The 23,777-nt window shown below is 40.5% G+C and overlaps 2 protein-coding genes across 2 annotated transcripts in view; both read right to left on the bottom strand.

The window, feature by feature from the left end:
- Positions 1-4,679, bottom strand: part of ANO2 (anoctamin 2) — a 541,215-nt gene extending 536,536 nt beyond the window's left edge. Inside the window, exon 1 of the mRNA XM_040439201.1 lies at positions 4,517-4,679. Coding sequence (XP_040295135.1) covers positions 4,517-4,679 — 163 coding nt within the window. The remainder of the gene's footprint in view (positions 1-4,516) is intronic.
- A 3,460-nt stretch (positions 4,680-8,139) lies between these two features.
- Positions 8,140-23,777, bottom strand: part of VWF (von Willebrand factor) — a 214,419-nt gene continuing 198,781 nt past the window's right edge. The window contains exons 44-52 of the mRNA XM_040439200.1: positions 23,445-23,573; positions 21,311-21,494; positions 19,772-19,812; positions 16,614-16,730; positions 16,425-16,522; positions 14,738-14,866; positions 12,388-12,427; positions 9,581-9,673; positions 8,140-8,873 (exon numbers count right to left, since the gene is read on the bottom strand). Of these exons, the coding sequence (XP_040295134.1) occupies positions 16,472-16,522; positions 16,614-16,730; positions 19,772-19,812; positions 21,311-21,494; positions 23,445-23,573 (522 nt within the window). The 3' untranslated portion in view covers positions 8,140-8,873; positions 9,581-9,673; positions 12,388-12,427; positions 14,738-14,866; positions 16,425-16,471. The remainder of the gene's footprint in view (positions 8,874-9,580; positions 9,674-12,387; positions 12,428-14,737; positions 14,867-16,424; positions 16,523-16,613; positions 16,731-19,771; positions 19,813-21,310; positions 21,495-23,444; positions 23,574-23,777) is intronic.

Below are 23,777 nucleotides of genomic sequence, written 5' to 3'. Positions count from 1 at the left end.
ACCTGTAACCTGCTGACATCACTGCCCTCCATGTGACTACAGCAAAGGACTTATCACAACACAAAAGGACTTATCCATCTGGTAAACTGACCTTTGCTCTGTTTAATCCTGTTTGTACCATACCACCTGTATTTGTAACCTCAGACCACTGTATCCTTGTGTGTATAGTGTATTGTCTAGTGAGCCCTTAAGGCGATTAAAGATATAATTTAATATTGTGCTGTCTGGTATCTCGATCACAAATCCCCACGTCCGTGTTTCGGCCTAGTAATACGGTACCGCGGGTTGTTTTTTTACCCTATATAATCCCGTTAGCGAATGGGCTTATATCAAACAAGGAACTGGTGGCAGTCTTTCCGGGCTGAGAAAGCGCTGTTTCACTGGGGCAGTGAAAAGGCTCTCTCAGCTTGTTGCCTCTCTGTGCCCGTGTGGACAGGAGGAATCTGTGAAAACTGTACCAAGCCTGACCTTACCCTCTCCTCCAGGAGGGTGTAATGTCACGCATTGGTAACCAATGACCATACTATATCTCGTGAGCTCGGCGTAGTTGACGTCTGATGTCATCCGTGGCACGCGGGTGGTTATCCCTCACATGCAATAATGCAATGTTTGCAGTAAAATTTCTTTGAACCATGCATTCAATATCAAGCTTATAAATAATGCCATTGAACTACACAGTCTGATGCACTAATGCATTTCAAAACATGGGTATAACAATGCAATGTTTTTGTCTTTGAACTGTGCAAAGACAGAAGTGCAATTAAATCCCTCCCTGCTACAAACATGCAAACACATTGTCCACTGGTACTTTTACTTTGGTAATAATGAAATGTTTGCAGTAAATTGTCTTTGAACCATGGTTCAATGCAAATTTTGTAGTGAAATGGCTTTTGAAGCTGCACAGTCTGATGCAGTAATGCGCTCAATAACATTGATAAAACATTGCAATGTTTGCATTAGAATGCCTTTGAATATGCGTTCAGTATCATGGGTATAACAATGCAATTTTTGTAGTGCCCTGACGGGGAGAAAAAGTGCACCCTTCCCATCACTGCACAATGGCACAGGGATCATCAGAACCTTGATTTCCACAACTTCTACTACACCCATCCAGCCAGCTCACATGCACGCCCCCTGCATCCTGGTCACTGCACTATGAACTGCAGAAACATAAGTTTTCTTAACAAAAAAAAACCTGTCTGTCTATTCATATACAGGAAAAAAAACTGTTTATTTTTCTTGCAAGGAGACTTGTGATGGATTTTGTAATGTAGAGCTACTGTAGCTGCCCACAGCAACTGTATTAAACACAGTGTGACCAGCCCCTTAGTCTCGCAAAGGTTTCCGTAAAGCTTTACATGATCAATTTTCCTAAAATCTACCTAATTATGTATTATTTTTCTCTTCCTATAGTGTCCCTATCAAATTACATTAGCGGCTTGCGTTTTTAATAGCCTTTTGTCAGACACTGCCACATAACATCCTTCCAGGTCAAAAGCTGAAGACAGACTAGTGATTCTTCTGTCTCCGCATAAGATGCTGCTTGCCCACTGCCCCCTGACTGGCTGATCCAGGCTATCTGTCAGCCTCTGAGCCAATCAGGGCAACCCCCCCAACTTTCTCCCAGTGTCATATGATCCTCCATCTTCTTCCTCCCTCATGGTTTCCCCCCCCCCAATATTCAGAGGAAAATGGCACCGGGCGCCTTTTTATACAATTTGTCCTAAATGAATTAAAAATCTGATTTGTTTGGTGGACGTAGTTTAGTGAAATTTTAAAATTTAGAATCAATTTACTCATCTTTAATCCAAATGTCTGATATAAGCAGCTTTTATAATCTTTCTACTTAGGTTGTATTATCTGAATACCCCTTTCCAGAATATCATCTTTAACACCTTTAGAGTAAAAGTGGCTCTCACTCAGGTGGACTTGAAGCAACCATGATTACATGAGCTTCCCACAGTGATAACAGCTGATCACGGGAGGCGACGATAAGCCACACACATGGTGATTACCAGAACATCTTCAGTTCATGAAGGTGTAAAATGCTATTCTTACATCGCTAGGAGTCCAGGCATTGAGTAGATAGAATGAAGGGTTTGCAAAATGCTTTGATACTTCACTAAGCTTATGGGACCATCTTCACCTCTCCTGAATTAAGGCAAATAGAAGCCAAATGAGGACAGTGTCTTGTACAACTAATCAGTTGCTTTGCAGTATCCAGGACCACCTAGCAACATGAGGACTTTTAACTTCTTTGTCAATCATCTCATTTTCATGATCTTTTAGCTTGAGTCCTCGCACCATATGCTTGCTAGCATTATAGGACCTATGAAAAGGGGATTGCTGCACATTGTGCCGTACATAGAGAATTAAGGGCCCCATAGCAAGGATCAACCTGGCGTCCCCACACAGGACAAACGGTTTTTCCGCCTAAACCCTTTTCAATGATCCTTGGGCTATTTTGTTCACTGCCTCATTGCTAAAAGTTGTTCCTTTAAAGGGTATAGTCCTGACCAAGTTTTCACCTCCAGTAAAAGAGGAGATGATCCCAACTGGGCCCCTTCTTGCCCTGGCCCCATAGCAGTCTCATGGTCTGCCACTATGGTAGTTATGCCCCTGGTTGCACAGATTCTCACCACCTAGTGGAAATAGGATATGCCGGTCAACCTGGACTGGGCCTTTTCTCATCAGGCATCTGATAGCAGCCACATGAGCTACCATACCACCCTATATCTCTTCCATAATCTGTTTCTACCACCATACATGTGCTCTATTTTCTACCAAGGATCTAAGACTAACATCTTCCATGATTCAAACCTCTTGCTTCTGTATCCAATACTTTTCTTGTTTCTCTGGAATGTGCTACTCCAGAAAATCTATTGATTAGCAAAAGCCAGTTGTAACCTTGGCCCTAAAACACATCTTTTTATGTAGACCTATCACATTTCCTATTATAACTCTTCTCTATTTACCCCTTCTATACTATTCCCCAGAGCTGATCACCTCATCCAACAATACCACTACACTCATTCCATTTGATGCCTAGCTTACATGTATACCGAATAGTGACTGGCTCATTCCTAATAGATTTATGGAGGTTTTTAATTTTTGCATACCTCTGCATTTTTAGTGGCATTTCTTTACACTCGCGGATTTGTGTGCATTTTTTGCATAAAAAAGTCAGTACAAGGTGTTAGCTGAAAGTCTATGGGAAAGATGAAAGGCGACATTTTTTTTGGTGGTGTTTTTGAGTCTCTTTTTTAAAAGCACAGACTGTGGAAGCTTGTGGTGTTTTTTCATGCAATCGGATATCGTGTTCTCTATAGAGAATAAAATGGCAGAAAAAAAAATTGTTCACACAATTATTTATAAAAAAACGCAACTAAAATGTCCAGAAAAACCACATGCAGTATGGAGTTTTTTCTTTTAAAACACTAGATCAAAATCATGTTTCTGTGGGTCCTTATACTCAATTTCTTCTCATAAATATAGAAGTAATTATGCTGATGCTTCCAAAAAGAAAACATACATGCATGATGATTTATTAATACTATTTATTTATCATTGTTATCACACAAGTGTTTTTGCACTTGTTCCACATGACTATGCAAAGTATGCTTCCAAGTCATACCTTCTCATGTTACCAGATTATCTATATGCGATGCTTCAAAGCTGACCAAAAATAGATTTTTACTAGAAACTAATTACTTGGTTAGAAATAATTAAAAATGAATGAGCCTTTAATTGGTTAGCTAAACTATAACGTAACATGCTTGATGCTAATTATTTCCTGGAGTCACTGTATTGTCTCCTTCTAATAAAGTAATAACACCTTAAGCTTCTCTATAGGTGAGATTTCATTTAGGGTTTATGACTGCTATTTAGTAATATAACCTAGCTCCACTGCCTACATTACATTAAATTAACTTTTTTCATTCTCGGGTAGCTTCATTATAAATATTTGTAGTGTAGGCTTTACAACCAATACCATTATCCTCTTCTATTGTAACTACAGTTACAAATATCCAACCCTATTAATTATGAAAGAAAACATCTTTTGTTCACCACCTGTCAGAGAAAACATCTTGTTTTAAATCTGTCTTTGTGTGTTTTTGTTTCCTATTATACCAGTATGATCATATATTAACCTCGATGAGCAACAAAGTCATTTTAGCAATTTTCATACATTATATTCTAAAACAATTCAATTTTAACATTTTTAAAGTCCATATTAAAGACCTAAAAGCAAAATTACAGCATATTAACCAGATCAAAGACAATGAAAAAAAAACTGTAGATAATTTTGTAATGCTAACCCACAAGTCATATTATAGACTCACATAACAAACCACCTTGCCTGGTAAACTAGGAATATTGCGTATGCTCAGTGCACCTGCTACACAACCCACAGAGAAATCATGTATTCAAAACTCTCAAGCTATGGTTAATGATGAACAATTGTAAATGTGAAGAAAATACATACAAAATCAATAGTTTGAAAGGATAAACTCACCGGTTATTTGTGCAGAGGAAGATTCCATATTGCACTGAGGGATTTGTCTGTTGGAAGTTGAGACAGTGCTAATAGGATGATGTGGATGTGAAGCTACTGAGTACAATCTGCTTCTGTTTCTAACCGGTCTTATTTTGCCAATGGTACTGGCTGCTAATTCCATCCCAGATTCAATCTACTTTAGGCAAACACCGAGTGGAACTAATTAGCCAGACCTTCTGCTGACGTAATTATCAGCATGGAAGAATAACAGTCCAAGGGAAAAAAATTACAAATTTTAAAATACAAGACAGCAACAAAGCCAAGGCAAAAAAAAAGGCGGAACAATCGGGAATTATGGCACCTAATGTTTATGTTAGGAAAATTCTTTAGAGAGTGAGCCACAAAGGGGAACTATTGTCTCCTGTAGGTCAGACGTAAAATAAAAAGCCATTCCATTTGTAGAAATACACAAAAGAGCAATAATATGGAAAATCCAGAAGAAGGGAAATCCAATAAGCATGACAGCCCAGGTCCTGCTCTCTGTATGTTGTGGTATTGTTGAGAAAGAACAATGCTCTTTGTAAAGTCATAAGAACTCTTCTGTTATAGAGTGTTCAGGGTTGAGCCTTTTATAGATCTTTTTTTTTTTTTTTATCTCAGGTTGCACTTGGTATATGAAGATACAGTACTGCTTTAAATATTAAAAGGATTACCTTGTAATCACCTGCTCGTTTAGATATGCCAGGGCCATTCTGATCTTAAGCAAGGACTAAGATCGAATGGGATTTAAGTGGGTACTTTAATGTCCAGTTTTAACATGGCATTTTTTAAGTAAAAAATGCTGTACTGTTTAATTTCTTAATATATTTTTATTGTAATGATAGCCCCACTTTTCATAAAGAGATTGAAATCTCCTGCATAGATACAGAGTTAAAGAAGTTTTCTGTCATTTTTATATTTTTGCCTATATTGATATCTGATTGGCGGGATCTGGAACCCCACAAACCTGCCGATCAACTGTCCTATAGTAGCTCTAACACCAGAACTACATAGGTCTGTCCATTGCGTAGTGGACTGAAATGTTTATTGCAGCGCTTTGACATTCACTTCAACTGCAGTAGTGCTGCAGTAACCAGCTCCTTTCGCTACTGATCAGCTGTTTGAGAGTAGCTTCAACACCAGAAGTCGGAACTTTAGCTACTCCTAAACAGCTGATTGAATTGAGGTGCAGTATTCATGAGAACTTGTGTTCAGATATTGATAGCCTATCCTGAGGATAAGCCACCAATATAAAAGTACCATAAATGTCCTTTTAATGACAGGATTCTGTTCGCCTGCAGCTGCCATTAGAGGGAACTTAGGAGTTACTTTATGCTGTTTGATAATTGAGTTTAATATATAAACAGTCTGTAGCAAGTCTCTAAGTTCCCTCTAGTGGTGGCTGCAAGTTGACTGGGACTGGGTGGATCATGTGATATATTTATAGAGCCGACCATCACGGATGCGGAAATACCAAATATTTTAATTTTAATTCCTTACTTGGGGAATTATATTTTTTTACATGTGAAACCTGTTTAAAAAAAAAATATTTTAACACTTTCTTTTTTAATTTTTAATTTTACACTTTTCGTCCCCCATAAGGTGCTACAAGACCTGTGGGGGACATTTAACTTCACTTATTATTTTCGCTATTGATTTCTCCTGTAACTGGGGCTGACATAGTAGCCCTAGTTACAGGGGAAATACACCCCCCAGAGAGGCTGTACAGTGGTTATACTGCGCTGTACAGCCTCAGTGCAGGGCTGATCGAGGTCTGTGAAAGACACGACAGCTCCTGCACTCACACCGGCTCCGGCGGTCACATGACCGCCGGGCCGGAACAGGAAGAGCTCATAGCGCTTCCTGCTCTGTATACACAGCGCCTCGGTGTGCACTGTGTATACAGCGATCTGAAAAAAAAGGGACACCCTGGGAATTGTCACTGCCTTCTCTAAGGGTTGCCCTGCTGTCACTGACAGCGGGCCACCCGATCTGCAGCTGCACTATTAGCGTGCAGCTGCTATCTCTGAATGGACGTTCAGAAACGTCCATTCAGAGATAGAGAACCACCTCCCGGACGTTTATAGTCAACGTGCGAACAGGAGGTGGTTAAATGACAGGATTCTGTCAGCCTGCAGCCACCCATTAGAGGGAACTTAGGAGTTACTTTATGCTGTTTGATAATTGAGTTCAATATAATAAACAGTCTGTAGCGAGTCCTCTAAGCTCTCTCTAGTGGTGGCTGCAAGTTGACTGCATTTATAAAAGTTACTCTATGTTTACAAAGGGAAATTCTGAAAATATTTCAGGGGAAATAACTTGGCCAATGTTTTTCAAAATGAACTAAAAGACTAAGGCTACCTTCACATCTGCGGCAGGGTGATCCGGCAAAGAATGCTAGGAATCAGCCAAACACAAATTGCAGTGTGCAGCGGTTTCTGTCTGGCTGATTCTCGTAATTTTTGCCGGATCTCTGCCAGACCCCATTATAGTTAATGGGGCTGGTAGGCATTCCAGTTGCATCCGGCAGTGCCAGATCCAAAGAATTCTGGCAGTCTGTTCTATGCCGGAACAGCCTGCCGGAATCGCTGATGCATATGTGAAGGTAATCTAAAGTTCCAACTTATGTTGAGTATGTTTAAATTCCAGATGTAACCAATTGTCTCTTTTATACACGGTGATGTTTTTAAAAAATATACAGGAAAATATGTTCCAATCTGAGCAAAATAAAATGTTGTAATTTAAAATTGACAGCAGTTTCTGAACCCTATCTCAGTGCTTACCCATTAGGGACAAATGTTTCTCCTCCTAATCACCATAAATGCAATGTGTATGGGAGATTTTCTCAGCACCATTGTAAATTAGCAGGTTCTTTTTCTCTCTCTCCCTCTCCCAAAAAGAAGTCCCAGCAACATATTTTGCAATAATAAGCAACTAAATTATATTTGGCCAGCCACTTCCTTTGAAATAAACACCCTCAATTATAGTGATTAATTCAAATGTAGGATAAGCTTTAAAAGAACTCATATAGTGTTTGATGTACTGTATGTGGGCATCCAATCATCTATCAAGGAACAGTATTTACAGTATACAATAAGTTACAAATGGCACAGCATCATGGACAGACAACTCTCTATAAAGCCAGTCAAACTAGAGTGGAACAATGCTTTGTGGGCCTCCTAAAAAGTATGGGGGAGATTTATTAAACCGGTGTAAAGTAGAACTGGCTTAGTTGCCCATAACAACCAATCAGATCCACTTTTCATTTTCCAAAGGAGCTGTCAAAAATAAAAGGTGGAATTTGATTGGCTGCTATGGGTAACTAGGCCAGTTCTACTTTACACCAGTTTGATAAATGACCCTCTGTGTTGGACTGTACTTTCATATGTCAGTCAGTAGCTCTCCTCCAATCAATGTTGCTCTTTTTTATTTCTCAAAGACTTCACAACTATGGAACCTGAAGTGGGATTGGTTATAACTCTAACTAGACCCGCCACCGTATTGGGGTGAAACAAGGTCCAAAATCAGCACCAAAGGCATCAATGTTGACAATATTTAATCCTCAGGACTGAGAACAGTATTGAAAGAACATGGACTGATGGTAGTGTTTATAAAATTCACTTTATTTATATTCTAGTCTTTGTTTTTTTTACAAATTAAAGAAGAAAATGCATAAAGAACATCAATGACAGTATTGCATTAATATTTAACACAGTGGTTTTGTGAAGGCAGTAGTTACATTTCCTGCTTCTTTCAGTATATATAGTATTATTCCATCAGCTGAATGGATTTACCAACTACAACACAGAACTTACATTTTTATACTAAATGTAAATCAAAGTAGTCATAGCTTTAAGTGCATTATTAGTGAAAATATAAAATACTCTATGTGTTCTGCTTCATAGAAGAATTTGTCCGCAAGAAAAAAATTAAAAATGTAAAACACTTTAAATTGCACATAATGGGTCGAGGCATTGCTTTGCAGCTATATAACTATTGGTGTTGATGTGTCATTTGCTATTTTCAGCAACTTTTTCTTCCAGCAACAAAGCTCCCACAATTTAGGTCATAAAGGCTCAAAATGCAGAAAAAGGCATGGTATAGATGGGCACAGTGTATAGTCTTACACAGCAGTAGTCAGATATAATTATTTGTTACATTTCCGGGACACACATTCACAGTTTGTGGCTTGAGTAACTTCGTGTTCTACTGTAGTCCCATTGGTGCATCTGAGAGAAACATTTATCAGTTCAGTCTGTGTTGCTGAGCAACAGGTGCATTGGTCTTCCATATTCCGAGTTTTCATGTTGTAGATGGATGCACTGGTGCATTTACCCTACAACAGACAAAAATTGACTGTGACAGGTTCACAATAAAGAGCAATTTGTGGTGTCTAAGCTATTGGGCCAATAAGACAGGGAACTGCATCAAATAATCCCATACTCCTTGTTTCACCATTCCCATACCTAGTCTCATCAGATGGTTGGTTACCTTGTCTGCCCACCTGACACACTACTTGGGTTACCAACAGTGTTGGACTGGGGTGCCTGGGGCCCACCGTACAGATACATTCAAATATTACCTGCTCACACAACAGCAAGATGCTACCAGATAATTGAATATGGGGGTCCCTGCAAAAACTTTGAGAAGGTAGGTCCTGGGCAAAAAAGGATACTGGCTAGCTTTCCTCTATACCTAGAAGTCATCTCAGCTATCTGATTGTATCTATAATAATGTGTGTAGTTTCTTTAATAATCAAGTTGCACAATTCAGGTGGCCCTCTGTCACTTACAGGCAGCATATAAAATAACCTCAATTTATATTAATGAATATTTAACAAGTATTTGTAGAGAATGCTCTTTGAAGGCTCTATCCATAGGTCAAAAATGTCATACATCAAAAGATGTATTTTATATGTACAGCAGGTAAGCTCAGCATCAAAAATGCTAAGGTTGTAAAGTACAGAATAAAAACTGATACCACAGGTCTGTCTGATTGTATAAATATCTCTTTGTTGGATATTAGTGCTTTCCGTGGTCATACCTTACAAGACAGTATGCTTAAACTCCGCTCTGACAACAGTCGTCAATTGAATGTATTTGGGAACTCCTGTTTGTTTACATTCTGGCTCCATACCTAGAAAAATACATTACAGGTGAGACAGCAACCTACTTATGATGTCATCATATATATATACATATAGATATGTAAATGTAGATAGATAGATAGATAGATAGATAAAAAACAAAAATAATCAGCGGCACTCTATAGGATGCCGGGTGCAACTCCAAAAATGCTCCTGGACAAGGAACAGTGCAATAGAAATGGCGAAAAGATGGGCAGCACGCCGGTCTTGTGAAAATTCGGTGATGTTTATTCACACTCAAACGCAATGCAGCATTTCAGCCCTCTCAATGGAGCCTTTGTCAAGCTTGACAAAGGCTCCATTGAGAGGGCTGAAATGCTGCATTGCGTTTGAGTGTGAATAAACATCACTGAATTTTCACAAGACCGGAGTGCTGCCCATCTTTTCGCCAGATAGATAGATAGATAGATAGATAGATAGATAGATAGATAGATAGATAGATAAATAGATATATATATCAAAATATCTCAATTTATTCTGTATCAAGTATGAGCACCACATGCAAAAATACATGCTCTGCCACATTTAATGCACTTGGGCATGCAAATCATCAAGTTTCACTGCTCGCAGCTCCCTTTGTAATGGCCAACCAATGACGATGTGCTCAATGGGAGACATTTCTGGAGAAACTGCAGGCCATAGTAGCATGTTTAGGACATGCAGGCTGCTCACAGTAGTATGGGCAACATGTCACCTGGCTCCTCGGACACGGCTCCTTAGACACTTGAGAAATGGCTATACCAATGATTCTGCAATGGGCTGCCCCAAGGGTCAATCAGGTCCCGGTATTTAGGAATGCAGAGTGGTGATGCAGCTTTAGTAGTTTAAGTCTCACCACTCCTACCTGGATACTGTTGCTCCCCGGGGTTAGGCTCCATAGGAACAAAGGAGTTGTAGTTGGTGGAGTAAGTAAAGTCCAGACTTGGTAAAGTTCAATGGTTTTACTTGAATAAACTTGCAATAAACTTGTGTCATCCAAATAATACTTGGTCTTTCTCTTGGCTCCAGCAGGCTAAGGGTAAACTGGCAGGTAGACTTGAATACTTTGCTTTCTCTCTCTGTCTCTCTCTCTCTCTCTCTCTATCTCTCTCTGCTGTGCTGATCTCTGGCTTTAGTCTGGTTCCTATCAGCTTCAGTTACTGTTTCTTTTGAGAGTAAGGTATCCTGTGACCTGTTTTGCTGAGTAGAGTGTCTTTGGCTTTGTTTTCCCTCTCAGAGGTACTAAGTCATTTTATATATATCAGGAATCAGCTACTCTCTGAGCTAGTTTCTCAAAGCTCCTGCAGCAGTGAGAGAAAAACACTCCCTCACCACACCATGCTGCTTCACTCTCTTGCTCCAACTCTCAACTCTCTCTCTACAGCTTCCTGCAACCCCTCCCTTGGTAGGAAGTGGGACTAGATCACTTCTGCCCAAAAGGGGGAGAATGGAATGGTAAGTTCCATTCCGACTAAAGATTTCTGCCAGGTACATTGCCATCTGCTGGACAACCAGGGACATTACATGAAAATACCAGTTTTTGCATATAAAAAATGACGAGTTGGTTGTGCAAATCAATGCAATGGTGGCAAACAGGCTAGCAATAGAAATGTAGGAGTGGTAGTGTCCCTCTTGACTGCTACAGTTTTACGACCAAATCAATGTAACGCTGAGTTGATAGTGCACTTGAAGTGAAGGCTAGAGGGGTCTGGTTACATTATGACACTCCACGATATTACCAGCAGTAGGACCAATGTGATGTTCCCTTGTGAAGGCCTCTTTATGGCATTGGACATTGGTCTCCAGACCAATTTCCAGCTATCATTGCATCTGATACAAAAGCGGGACTCATTGTTGAAGAGGATAGACCTCCCTTCCAGCCCCTATGGCCATCCTGCTGTGCACCATAATACCCTTTGAGAGCTCTGGTATACTGTCAGTGCAAAACCTGTAGCTGTACAGTACATATGGCTTGTAGCCTAATGTTGCACAAACACCTTCTGATGGTTTATGTAGACACTGTTTGCTGCCATAGGTTTGGGATGTAACATCCAATTTCACCTACAGTACAGAGTGGATCACTATGTACCATTCTTCTATTCAGATTATCCATAAATGCAGAGGTTCACTGCTGTAATTCCACTTTATTGTTATCCTCCAAACCACCAGGATGCACTATGTTGAACAGTGCTGACATCTCAGCCTAGGCACAAAGCGATCTACAGGAGTGATAAATCAAGGTCTCTCAATTGAAATTCTGTCCCTTTCAGTTTGTGACAAGTGGCGGTAGCTGGCACGTTAACAAACGACAGGCATCACGCAATCATCTCACATGACTTGATTTTTGAGGTTTCTTGTGGCTAAAAAAACACTGCTTTTATTCTGGCTTTTATGCCCCTTCCACATGCCACAGATTGGAGCTAGATGCTTAAAATTTGACTATCTGTCCTACTTCCTCGATTTGCACAACTTTACAGCTTGTGCAGTTTGTTGCAATGTTGAGGTGTGTAGAATAGATACGAGATAGATTATCAGACAGACAGAAAGGTAGATAGATAGAGATAAGGAAATTCATTCTAAAAGAAAAACAAATTTCCCCCCAAAAATTTGATTCTAGCACATCCAAAAGTTCTGCGATTTTTTTTTTGGACGAGTCAGTCAATTTTATTTAGGAGATAATAGACGGAAAGATTTAAGCAGGATAAATACAATGTATTTTACTCACAGGTTTCACAGCAAGAATCATCAAGTTGTTTGATTTTACCCTACAAGAGAAAACATATATAAAGATAAGAATTATATACACACTTAAAGCAGCATACATTACATACAATATAATTAATGCTGTTTAAATATTCAGTAGTATCACTATAGGGAGTAGCAAGGAGAAGGAGAAACATGTCACATGGTCACATCTTGCTTTTCTCCTACTCCACAGGAGGCAGAAAACATCCAAGCTCCAAGATTTCCTGTTGTTATGTTGGTGGCTAGTGCCTGCTTCTCTGTGCTGGCATGGGTGCCATTCCACATAACTGGCTGATCCTACTGTCCAGCAGCCTGGACTTGCGGGCACTCTTCTACCCTCCAGTAGCGGGCCTAGCCCGGACTCCTGTGTACCTGTCCTCTTCTGCAGGTTGAAGTCTGCTAGGCTTCTTCTGTCTGTCACTAGGGCATACTGTACATGTGCTCGCTCCCTGGCTTTCACAGGTCCAGCACGCACACCATAATCTTCCAAAGCCTATGACTGGCCACCTCAGGGTACTTAAGGCACCTTCCCTTAGGGTAGGGTGCCTAAGCAATAGGTTTTTCAGGCTACTAGCCCCTGCTAAGATGTTCTGTTCCATTTGTCTGCCCATGTACTGATCTCTGTCCAATTCCTGACCTGACCTGTGCTTGATTACTATATTAAACCTTCGCTGCCTTCCCTGACCTCTGACCTGTTTCATGGATTTGCACGCACTATGCCTGCCTTGACCCTGGTCAGTTACTGACTACAAGTTTTCCTGCTCTATTGGTGCTATGCACAATTTTTTCTGATCCCAGTGGCATCGCAACCAACCACACAGAGACTATTCAAAGAGGAAGCTCCCTGGTGCATTCTCTGCAGTGAAGACTAGATCCCTGTATAATGGTTAAAGGCTGATTACCCGGGAGCCGCCAGAATAACGCCACAGCAGTTCCACACCCACTGATCGTTATACTTTTCCTAGGACAAGTGCCCATTGTTGTTCGTACTATGGGGCCACAACTTGCTAGGATAGACTAATATGAATATATCAGAAACATTATATAGTAAGTTTCCCCTTGTGGTGACTGCAGTTAGCCATAATGTTATCATTTATAAAAATATCTTATGAAACTGATCAACACATATTTTTAGTGTTAAAAAGGTATAGATTTACATTACAGCACAGCTTTGCCTACAAATAAAATGCTCTAAAGGAACATTTCCTTCCAACTACTGGCTGCTTATTTAGTGGAGGTGAAGCACTGCATTTACATGCAGCGATCACCTCCACAGTATGAGAATGACTAATCACTATTGCTACATTGTTTCTACGCAGCAGAAATGATAATTTACTTGTCTGCACTAACGATAGTTTCACCCGATGAACGAGCATTTCGGGTAAGAGGCTGCACTTTTAGATGGACAGATTGTTGGGAACGAGCTTTCATAGGAACGCTTGATTATCTGCCCTATTATCGGCACGTGTAAATCGACCATTAGGCAGGTTTACACTGCCTACGAATGCTCATTCCCGATAATCTGCCCGTCTAAAGGTGCTGCAGATCACCCAATGAATGAGCGAAAAGCTTGTTCATCGGGTGAAACAATCATTCTTGTGGACACATAAATGATCGTTTCTAGGCAGCAGATTGTGCTGTCTAAACAGCACTCTGCTGTCCAGAAGCAATGCAGTTGTATGAAGACGAGCCATAGAAGTAGCCATGGCTCATCCTCATACTGTGGAGGTGATCGCTGCATGTAAATGCAGTGCTTCACCCCCACTAACAAGCAGGCAAATGTCAGGAAGGAACACTTCCTTCCCCACAATTGTGTGCTTAATGGCTGCATGTAAATGCAGCATCAGGGGCCTAAATGGATCTTAGAGGACCCCATGGCAAAACTTAATATGCCCCCCCCCCCTCGCACCACCCAATTTCCCAGTATGCAAGCATCAAACACCTCCAGCCAACCCATAATGTGCAACTCACCAGATTTCTGATGCATTTACTCTATTTTCATAAACTGGAAGAAATATTTAATTTAAAAAAATTGTAATAAAAAAGTCACCCTCCACCCCGAGCCTCGTTATAAATTAGGCGCATCCTCCGGCAGTGCAGGAGATATCAAGACCAGTTGCTGGTCCTGATAAATCTCCCCACACAGTCCCTAAATTCCCTCTCCTTTCCTCCTTTTAAACTAAATGCATTGCAGGATCTGATCGATGGAAACGTAAGGATGAAAGTTGTGAAAGATCAGGAAAGACAAAACTTCTGACAATTAGACAAATAGAGAGAACCCTGCCCCAATCAATAAGTATTTATTTGGTTATGACTTTATAAGCACTTACCCCATCGGCCAGACATTTTTCTCGACTAAAATCAGGGCATGTAGTCTTGCTAGTAACCAACATTAGGCCACCTTGCTCATTTACTTTGCAGGTGTAAGAGTTACAGCCATCTCGTAAAGTTTCATTGGGCTGAAAGGACAGGACATTATTATACAATGTGCAGTAGATAAGGTGTGCTTACTTGCAGCTAGTGAAGCAAAATGTCCCATTGTCTGTGTCTACAACTCATGAGAACCTATGTGTCTATATGGTTATAGACTATAGACTCTGTGCAGTCTGATCCTACAGTTACCTTTTATTCCTTTTGATCTGCTTTCACTTCTTATAACCTACCGTTTGAAAATTAAGGGACAGATATAAGGGAATACCAAATGATTGCTGATGCTCAGCTGACTTTTTAATGTGAAGGGCCAGTTTTAGCTTTTTAGCTATTAGCAGACCGGAAGTGCTAATCTTTGGAAGATAAGAGTCAAATTCTAAGACACCATGACTGAGACAATTCTACTGTAGATGAGTATATAAATTCATAGACTTTGGATCTAAAAGGGGTTATCCCACAAATTTTAAACTCTTTTTAAAACTCTTTTACTCACTTATCTGAAACACTTTCTTTCCTTTCTGTGCATTGGTGGCAGCTCATCAAGCACTTTGTTAAAGAGGACCTTTCATCTGTCCAAACATTGTAAGATAACTATCAGGCTGTGTAGAGTGGCGCCCCGGGATTTCACTGCACTTACTATTATTCCAGGGCGCTGCTCCGTTCTCCCCCGCTATGTCCCCTGGTATTTTTGCTGACTTGGTAACACTGGGAGGAGTCTGCCCTTTTTTTCCTGGGGCGTCCTCTCTGAGCTCTGCGCTGCGAGTGGACAGCGCTACAGCCTGGAGAAAAAAAAAACAATTCTCAGCCTGGAGAAGAGACGCCCAGGAGAAAAAGGGCTCCTCCCAGTGTTACCAAGTCAGCGAAAATACCAGGGGACATAGGGACATAGCGGGAGAACGGAGCAGCGCCCCGGAATAATAGTAAGTGCAGTGAGATCCCGGGAAGCCGCTCTACACAGCCTGATAGTTATCTTACAATGTTTGGACCGATGAAAGGTCCTCTTTAACTTCCTCCCCTGCATGCAAACAGTCCCTCACATATAACCCCAGAAATACATGTGATGTGTAATACCCCCATCCAATTTCCTTCTCCTCTGACTAAAGAGAGATATAAATATATATTTCTATTAATTTAGAAGTAAGGATGGCTGAATAAACGGTATCTGTGTCTCTTCACCTGCTTCTCTATGAGACAGCTATGTCAGCACTGAGGGGAGGGGAAGGGAGCAGGGAAGCTATTAAGCATGTTAGTCCACATCTGAATGCAGGATAAGGTGGACCATAAGGATGAACAGCAGAGGGCGCTACCAGATAGGATAATATAATGTACATAAAAAACTATATTTTATTATATGTATATTGCAATAATTATTCATTACATAGTAATACTATTTGTGGGATAACTTCTCTAGGGTGCATCAACCAAGTTTCAGTGAAGCAAGGTGAAGTTGGTGTACGCTCACACTTCGTTAAGCATATATGTTTGGCATTGATCAGGCATATCAAGCAGGTATAATAGGCAGGATGTGTGCCATGGGTAAACTATTTTTAAGGATTGTCCATAGTATAGCTGCCCTTTAAAACTCACCTCTACAGTGACACGATTACCATTCTTCATGGTGACAGGACAGGCTGTCAGTACACATTTACCACAACACGATCACTGGTCTTCTGTAAAACTGTATTCTATAAAGAAAGAACAAACCAAAAAAGTATGACCTGATTTCCTAAAAATGTCTAAATTCATATAAACAAGATATTAAGTATAACAACTGACCTCTGGACATGGCTCACAGCGGACCCGTCTACAGGAAAGTTTATAGCTTGTAATGAGCCCACTGGTAACACTGCATTCACAGGAGGAACATTCATCAATCATTAAAGTTTTTTCAGGCTGAAGCATAAAAATTATAGAATTTATTCAGTCATTGCAAATTATCATCTTTATCCTATCCCACACCCCTCTCGCTGCGTAAAGGCACAGTGGATTATTGTGTTGGGCATAAAATAGGCATAAATAGTTTGGAAACTTGATTTGGCATTAAGCAGTATGCACCAAATTATAGCAAATTTTACCCCAAATTCTAGTCACAACCACATTAGTAACTGTTGGCCATTGTGAATAAAATGGAGGATGCTACAGGGATGTTTTCTATATGGAGCAGGGTTTGGCCACAGCACCTGGAGATGTTCTCTTTAGTCACACAGCATTTTTTGCATTTTACTGTATATTCAATGGGCTCTGGCGGGTAAAGGCAGTATCTGACTATGCCGTATATGATGAACTCCAGCAGGCTGTTTTTAGTACAAATGTGAAAGAAGCCTTACACAGTGAATCCAATTCTTGGAGCAATAAGACGTGGCAAGAATATGGATTGTAAATCAAAGTCCATTCAGAAGAGTGACTTGAGAACCTCCTCCACACTTCCTACAGTGTGATGTAAGTCTGTCTGTAACAAACATTTCTCCTGTTGACTAGACCGTGAACAAGGTCTGGCACAAGACTGAAATGTTGGTCTTCATATGTTGTTTGAGCTGAATGGAAAATAAAGATGTTCTGATTTGATTACATATACAGTACTACGGGAGTGCCATGGTTATTCTAAAATTAAATTGAGCAGCAATCCCAACCTGAATAAAGATGACGCCACTTTAAATTACCAAAATTGGAGTTATCTCTGATGCTCCTGTGGTGATCGAGCAGCCAAAGTTCCCTTGCCCATACAACCACAACGACATCCATGTGCAACATTCTGCGCTAATTATACTCCACAAGTGACTTACATGTGCGTAATTTGCTTTAAGGGGTTAAAACTTGCAGCATGGATACTTATGGGAACATGTTTGTTTGATATAAATTAGGTTCTCTGCAATTTTGGCTCCCTGGTGTAATGACTTTCAACTATAGGCAATCCTGGAATGGGAATAACAAAATACACTTTGAGACGGACTGGCCATCCAGATCTAAATTCTACACCCTTTAGCCCGGGGTTAACAAGAAAAGAATAGAGACTGCAAAGTGGTTTTAGAAGGAGAGTCAGGGAGCGCTACTTAATTCACTTATATAGCGCTGACATATTCCACAGCGCTTTACAGATATTATCATCAACTGCTGTCTCCAATGAACTCACAGTCTAAGTTTCCTATCAGTTTGTGTGGGAGGAAACTGCAGTACCCAGAAGAAACCCACAAAAACACTGGGAAATCATATAAACTTTAAACTCAGGACACCAGCACTGCAAGGCACCAGTGCTAACCACTGTGCCAGTGTGGTCCCCTACTATTACCATTGTTGCTGCCCATACACAGCTATTGAGAAGAGACAATACTGTGATATACTTTGTAACCGTGCCCTTTGCTACTTTAGGTTACATTCACACGACCGTATGAATGGGTCTGTATCCGTTTCGCCAAAAAAATAGAGCATGTCCTACTCTTGTCCATAATTGCGGACAAGAATAGGCATTTCTATCATGGTGCCGGCCATGTGCGGTGCGCAAATTGAGGAACGCACACGAGGTTGCATTTGTGTTTTGCGGATCCGCAATTTGTGGACTGCACAACACTACGGTCGTCAATGTAGTCATACTGTGATATACTTTGGAATTGTGCCTTTTGCTGCTATATGTACTACTATTCTCATCATCAATTCTGTAAAGATAGACTTTATATATTGCAACTAACGAGGCTGATTATTGAATTCATCACCTCACATCATGGGCACCCCAACTATTATCAGGCAGGAGCCCCAGAAAGTCAGGGAGTGCCCTGGGGAAGAAAGGGTGTGCCTTCTATTCACTGTGCTTGGCCCAAGTGAGAACTACCACCATGGACTGTGAGTACTACTACCCATCTCAGGTCCACAACCACCACTACCATCCGCTCTGCTCCTCCCCTGAGGCTTGCTGCATGTATAATATGGGCTAGGTATGTCAGTATTATGTGAAAACTGTTTGTAAGTTTTATGTGGGCACTGTAAAGCAGTATTTTGGGGGCACTATTATGTGAGCACAGTATAGCAATACTTTATACACCAATGCTAATAAATCACTTGATTTACTTATCATTTTGAAGACCATGATCATGAGTGATCAGAATTGATCATCCTCTGAAGCTATGTTCACTACTGAATTAAAGGCTATTTTCCTGTTGATGTATGGACACCGTCACAGAACTCGTGACCCAATTATATGTCAATGTGTTTTTTCATGTGATGGATCCAGCAGATTGTAGTGTCTTCTTCTACCTAAACTAGTCTGTGATGCTCACGCTATTTTACATAAAGGTAGTAGGTATACCAGAGAGTGCGTGATCTTTGAGAATAACACTTGGCGACTTCTGTTTTCAGTATTCCTATGGCTAGATCGACGTTATAAGCACAACACTGGTGAGAGGGATGTGCAATCACACAGCGAAAGGGACACAGTAAATTCTGAGTAATCGCTTGCACATTTAAAGCCACCTGAGATAACCCGTCTCCAGGGAAAAATACTGCCATCCCTAGCAACGAAACATCTGCTGCCAATCTTAATTACTCCCTTGATCTGTGCTATTAAGCACAGCACCTTATTTTTAGTTTAAAAAAAAGAAAAATTAATTTCTATCCAACTCCAGGAAATAGTTACACCATCTGCATTTTGGCAGCAGCCGTAATGTTTTTGGAGTTTAATATATAATGTAAATCTGGAGGATGAAGGGCAATCTAGGAAATTAGACCTAAATGTTGAGAGTTGAAAAACTGTGAAAGGGAAATGTTTCCTGAAAAATAAATTGTTCCTAAAAATTCTAACTAGTCATTTTTGTTTCCTTGGAGATTTTCATATCTGATCCCATTTTGTTTCAGGTAATATATTGACATACACTGTATGCATCCTTATGTAACAATATGACAGCAGGGAATATGTGACATCTAAAATAGCCCTTTTCTGTACTTACCCCAATGATAGTTCCATTTAGGAGGCAGCCAGGAATAGGTTCTATAAAATGAATACCACAATAATTAAATATAAAAATCTGTTATCATAAAAGAACAGAATAAAACAACATCATCTAGAATTAGCCATTCACCTTATGGGCCCTTGTATGGTGGTACATGAGGTCCCTATTGTTTCGTAGCCATAGACAACAGTGCTTCCAGGATGCAAGGTATGCTTGCATGCTAAAGGGAGAATACTTTCTTAAAGGGTCACTGAGTTTTCAGAAAACTTTTGATATGTCAAAGAGACATATCAAGGGTTTTGATCTGTGGGGGTCTGAGTGCTGAGACCCCCACTAATCCCTAGAGCTTTCTTAGCTGGCTCTCTCTCCTCGCTGGAGGAGAATCGAGGGCCTATAGACTAATAGGGCTCATGGAAAGGTGTTCTCTCAGTGAGAAAAATTCTATAAAGCCCTCTTCCAAGGGCTACATGGAGACAGTCTTGCTTTCTCTACTGCATCGAGAGGGGAAATGCGAGCGCTTCTTTCTCCTCTCTCTGGCAATCGTTTTGGTCTCAGCACTCGGACCCCTACCCATCAAAACTTTTGATAGTTCTCTATGACATATCAAAAGTTTTATGAAAAGTCAGTGATCCTTTAACAATGCATGTGTGCCTTATCAAACTGCAAATACACAAAGGTACAGTTTGGCCCAATAGTTGTCTGAGACCCATATTACAGATCCATACAATACGGATCTGTAATATGGCCTTGTGCCTTAGACCCTAACCCTTCCTGTTCTCTTGGATATAAATCAAAGCATTAGGAAGATATTTGCTCCCTACTACCTGATTTGAAACAGTTGGAGGAGTTGTCCATTCTCTTCTAGGCACCACTGTGCCGTACATTTGTCAGCTCATCACACTTGTACAATCACTCCCCACATGACAGCGCGCAGCAGAAATTAACATAAACTAAACAAGAAATACAGCACAATGCCCAAACTGACAAAACTTGCAATTTTATTTCCAAATGATAATGAATAAAACCATATTTTTATCTGACGCTTTTCAAACCAAAGTTCTTAGTCCTAGCCAGCATAGTACCCTTTGCACAAGCCCATAAGCGATATTTAATGAAATTTGACAACCTCTGATCTGAATAAAGTGCAGGTCTGACTTTTGAAACCCACAGTGGTTCATTGGCATCATTGCTTTGTTCTGGCTAACAGGTGATGGTCCTAGAATGGGCACCAACTTTATTAACTCAGAATTTCCTTATAGAATGCTTAAAAATTTTGGTGAAACTTGCCATCAGCCATACATTTGCTGCATGTAAAATGTAGTATTACATGCCAGCTATTAAAATGAATGACATTAGCCAGAGTACAAGCCACCTATATTCCGCAGTTGTAGGTTCCAGGGGTCCCTCTATGACATTCATATATTCTAATAGGGCTTATGAAAAGGTGTTCTCTAAGTGAGAAAAATTCTATAAGGCCCTCTTCCAAGGGCTACATGAAATCATACCACTATGTTATCTGATGAAACAGGTTCTTACCACATTGGCAGACAGGACAGCATTCTGAACTATGTGTGCAGCTCAGCTCAAAGCCTGTAGGACATTTCTTGGTCTCTATGTCAGAGCAGGTGATGTTTCTCTGCAGTGTGAAGACTTCTCCATTCACTTGGGCGCATTCATTAATGATACAAGGATCATAAGGAGATGTCCACCTCGCACCAACCTGTAATGACCCAAAAAGATCAACAGTTGTGCGTAAGGTTGAAAACAATGGAAATAAAATAAGTTCCTAAACCTAAGTACACAACTAGTCTACATCGTTAGTTACAGGACTGCCCTTTTCCAAAGCTTAGGGTTTTTCCGAAACTAAAATACTGATGACCTATCCTCATGATGAGTTATCAGTATCTGATCAATGGGGGCCAACACCTGGGACCCCTACTGATCAGTTGTTAGAGAAGGCATCGGGGCTCGCAGTAGAGCTGCGGCCTTCTCTCAGCTTTTCCTGAACCAATGACGACACATTTATCGGTCACATGGCCTAGTTGCAGCTCAGTCCCATAGAAGTAAATGGGGCTGAGCTGTGATACCATATATGATACAGTCCTGATCAAAAGTTTAAGACCACTTGAAAAATGGCAAAAAATAATATTTAGCATGGCTGGATCTTAACAAGGTTTCAAGTAGAGCTTCAACATGCAATAAGAAGAAATGGGAGTGAGACAAAACATTTTTTGAGCATTCAATTTAATGAAAACAACGAATAAACTGAAACAGGCTGTTTTTTAGCTGATCAAAAGTTTAGGACCACACCTCCAAATAAAAACTAAACCCCCCCAAAACAGAAATCCAACTTCCAAACATGAACTCAGTAATGAGTAGCTCCGCCGTTATTGTTTATCACTTCAAAAATTTGTTTCGGCATGCTTGATGTAAGTGTTTCCATGAGGTGAGTGGGAACATTTCTCCAAGTGGTGAAGATGGCCGCACGAAGGCCATCTACTGTCTGGAACTGTTGTCCATTTTTGTAAACTTCCCTTGCCATCCATCCCCAAAGGTTCTCAATTGGATTTAGATCAGGAGAACACGCAGGATGGGCCAAAAGAGTGATGTTATTCTCCTGGAAGAAGTCCCTTGTCCTGCGGGCATTGTGTACTGTAGCATTGTCCTGTTAAAAAACCCAGTCGTTACCACACAGACGAGGGCCCTCAGTCATGAGGAATGCTCTCTGCAACATCTGGACGCCCCTGCACTTCCTTAAGCTCCATTGTTCCACTAAAGGAAAAAGCACCCCAGACCATTATGGCGCCCCCTCCACTGTGGCGCGTAGAAATCATCTCAGGTGGGATCTGCTTGTCATGCGAGTTTTTTTGCCTTTGCCATCACAACGTGTGACTACCTGACAGAAAATGACAATGAATCCACATCTTTGCACAGATTTGGCCTTTTAAAGGCATGTGGTCCTAAAATTTGGATCAGCTGAAAAACAGCCTGCTTTTTGATCAGGACTGTATGTACAGAGCTGTGCTTGGTGAGCACAGAGAAGGCCCCGGAACTCACAGGAGATCCGGTGCCTTCTCAAACAGCTAATCAGTGGTGGTTCCGGGTGTTGGACCCCCACCGATCAGATACTGATGATCTATCCGAAGGATAGGTCATCAGTATTTAAATTTCAGAAACCCATATGTATTGCAGTTATTGGATTGCCTTTTTTAGAGCATGATAGACACAGAAAGGCACAGAAGCCTGTGTCTTTGAAACCATCAGTGAAAAGGAGGTGTATTCAAACTACAATAGTTTTAGATGCAGATTGGAAGTCACTTATAGTGCTGCTGGCGAAAAACCCAGCAATCAGCTATCATTTGTGGGATAACCTTGGAAGAAATTGCTTAATTAGTACCATCATAGGGGAAAGAAAGTATAACACAGCTCCTATGGAAATGAAAGGGCTGCCTTTGTAATGAACGGACAGGCCTTTATAGCCACTCTCTGCTCTGGCTAACAGATGAGGGTCCTAAATGGGCACCACCTTTAACTCAGAATTTCCTTCTAGATTGCCCAAAAATTGATTTTCTAAACCAAACAATACCTAAAGAAAATGTAAAAATAAAATTAAAGTCTTATGAATAAAAAAATATAAAAGAAATGGATATATGTCAGTATTGTTCCTTACACTATAGTAGCGCTTGTCATTGTCTGATCCCCCAACGTCTCCTCTCCTTCTGGAGATCACCTCCTGTTCACACACGGCCCTCCTACAGGTTCCACAGCATTCATGTTCCTTAGTCACATACTTAAATCCCTGGAGTGGTTGGGGAGAGGTGAATAAATAATCACATCTTGTTAAATTGTAATTCAAAATATTTGGTTTCATATCATAGGTTATACAATCATTTGATGAAAAAAGGCAAGTTCAGATTATTAATATAATAAACAGCACACAAAACAAGATAACAAACAATAGTAAATAAGTAGAAATCAAACAATACACTTGAAGAGGTTCTCT

The sequence above is a fragment of the Bufo bufo genome, chromosome 1 (genome assembly GCF_905171765.1).
Source record: "Bufo bufo chromosome 1, aBufBuf1.1, whole genome shotgun sequence".
NCBI classification, from domain to species: Eukaryota; Metazoa; Chordata; class Amphibia; order Anura; family Bufonidae; genus Bufo; species Bufo bufo.
This window is presented reverse-complemented; position numbering and strand designations above follow the sequence as displayed.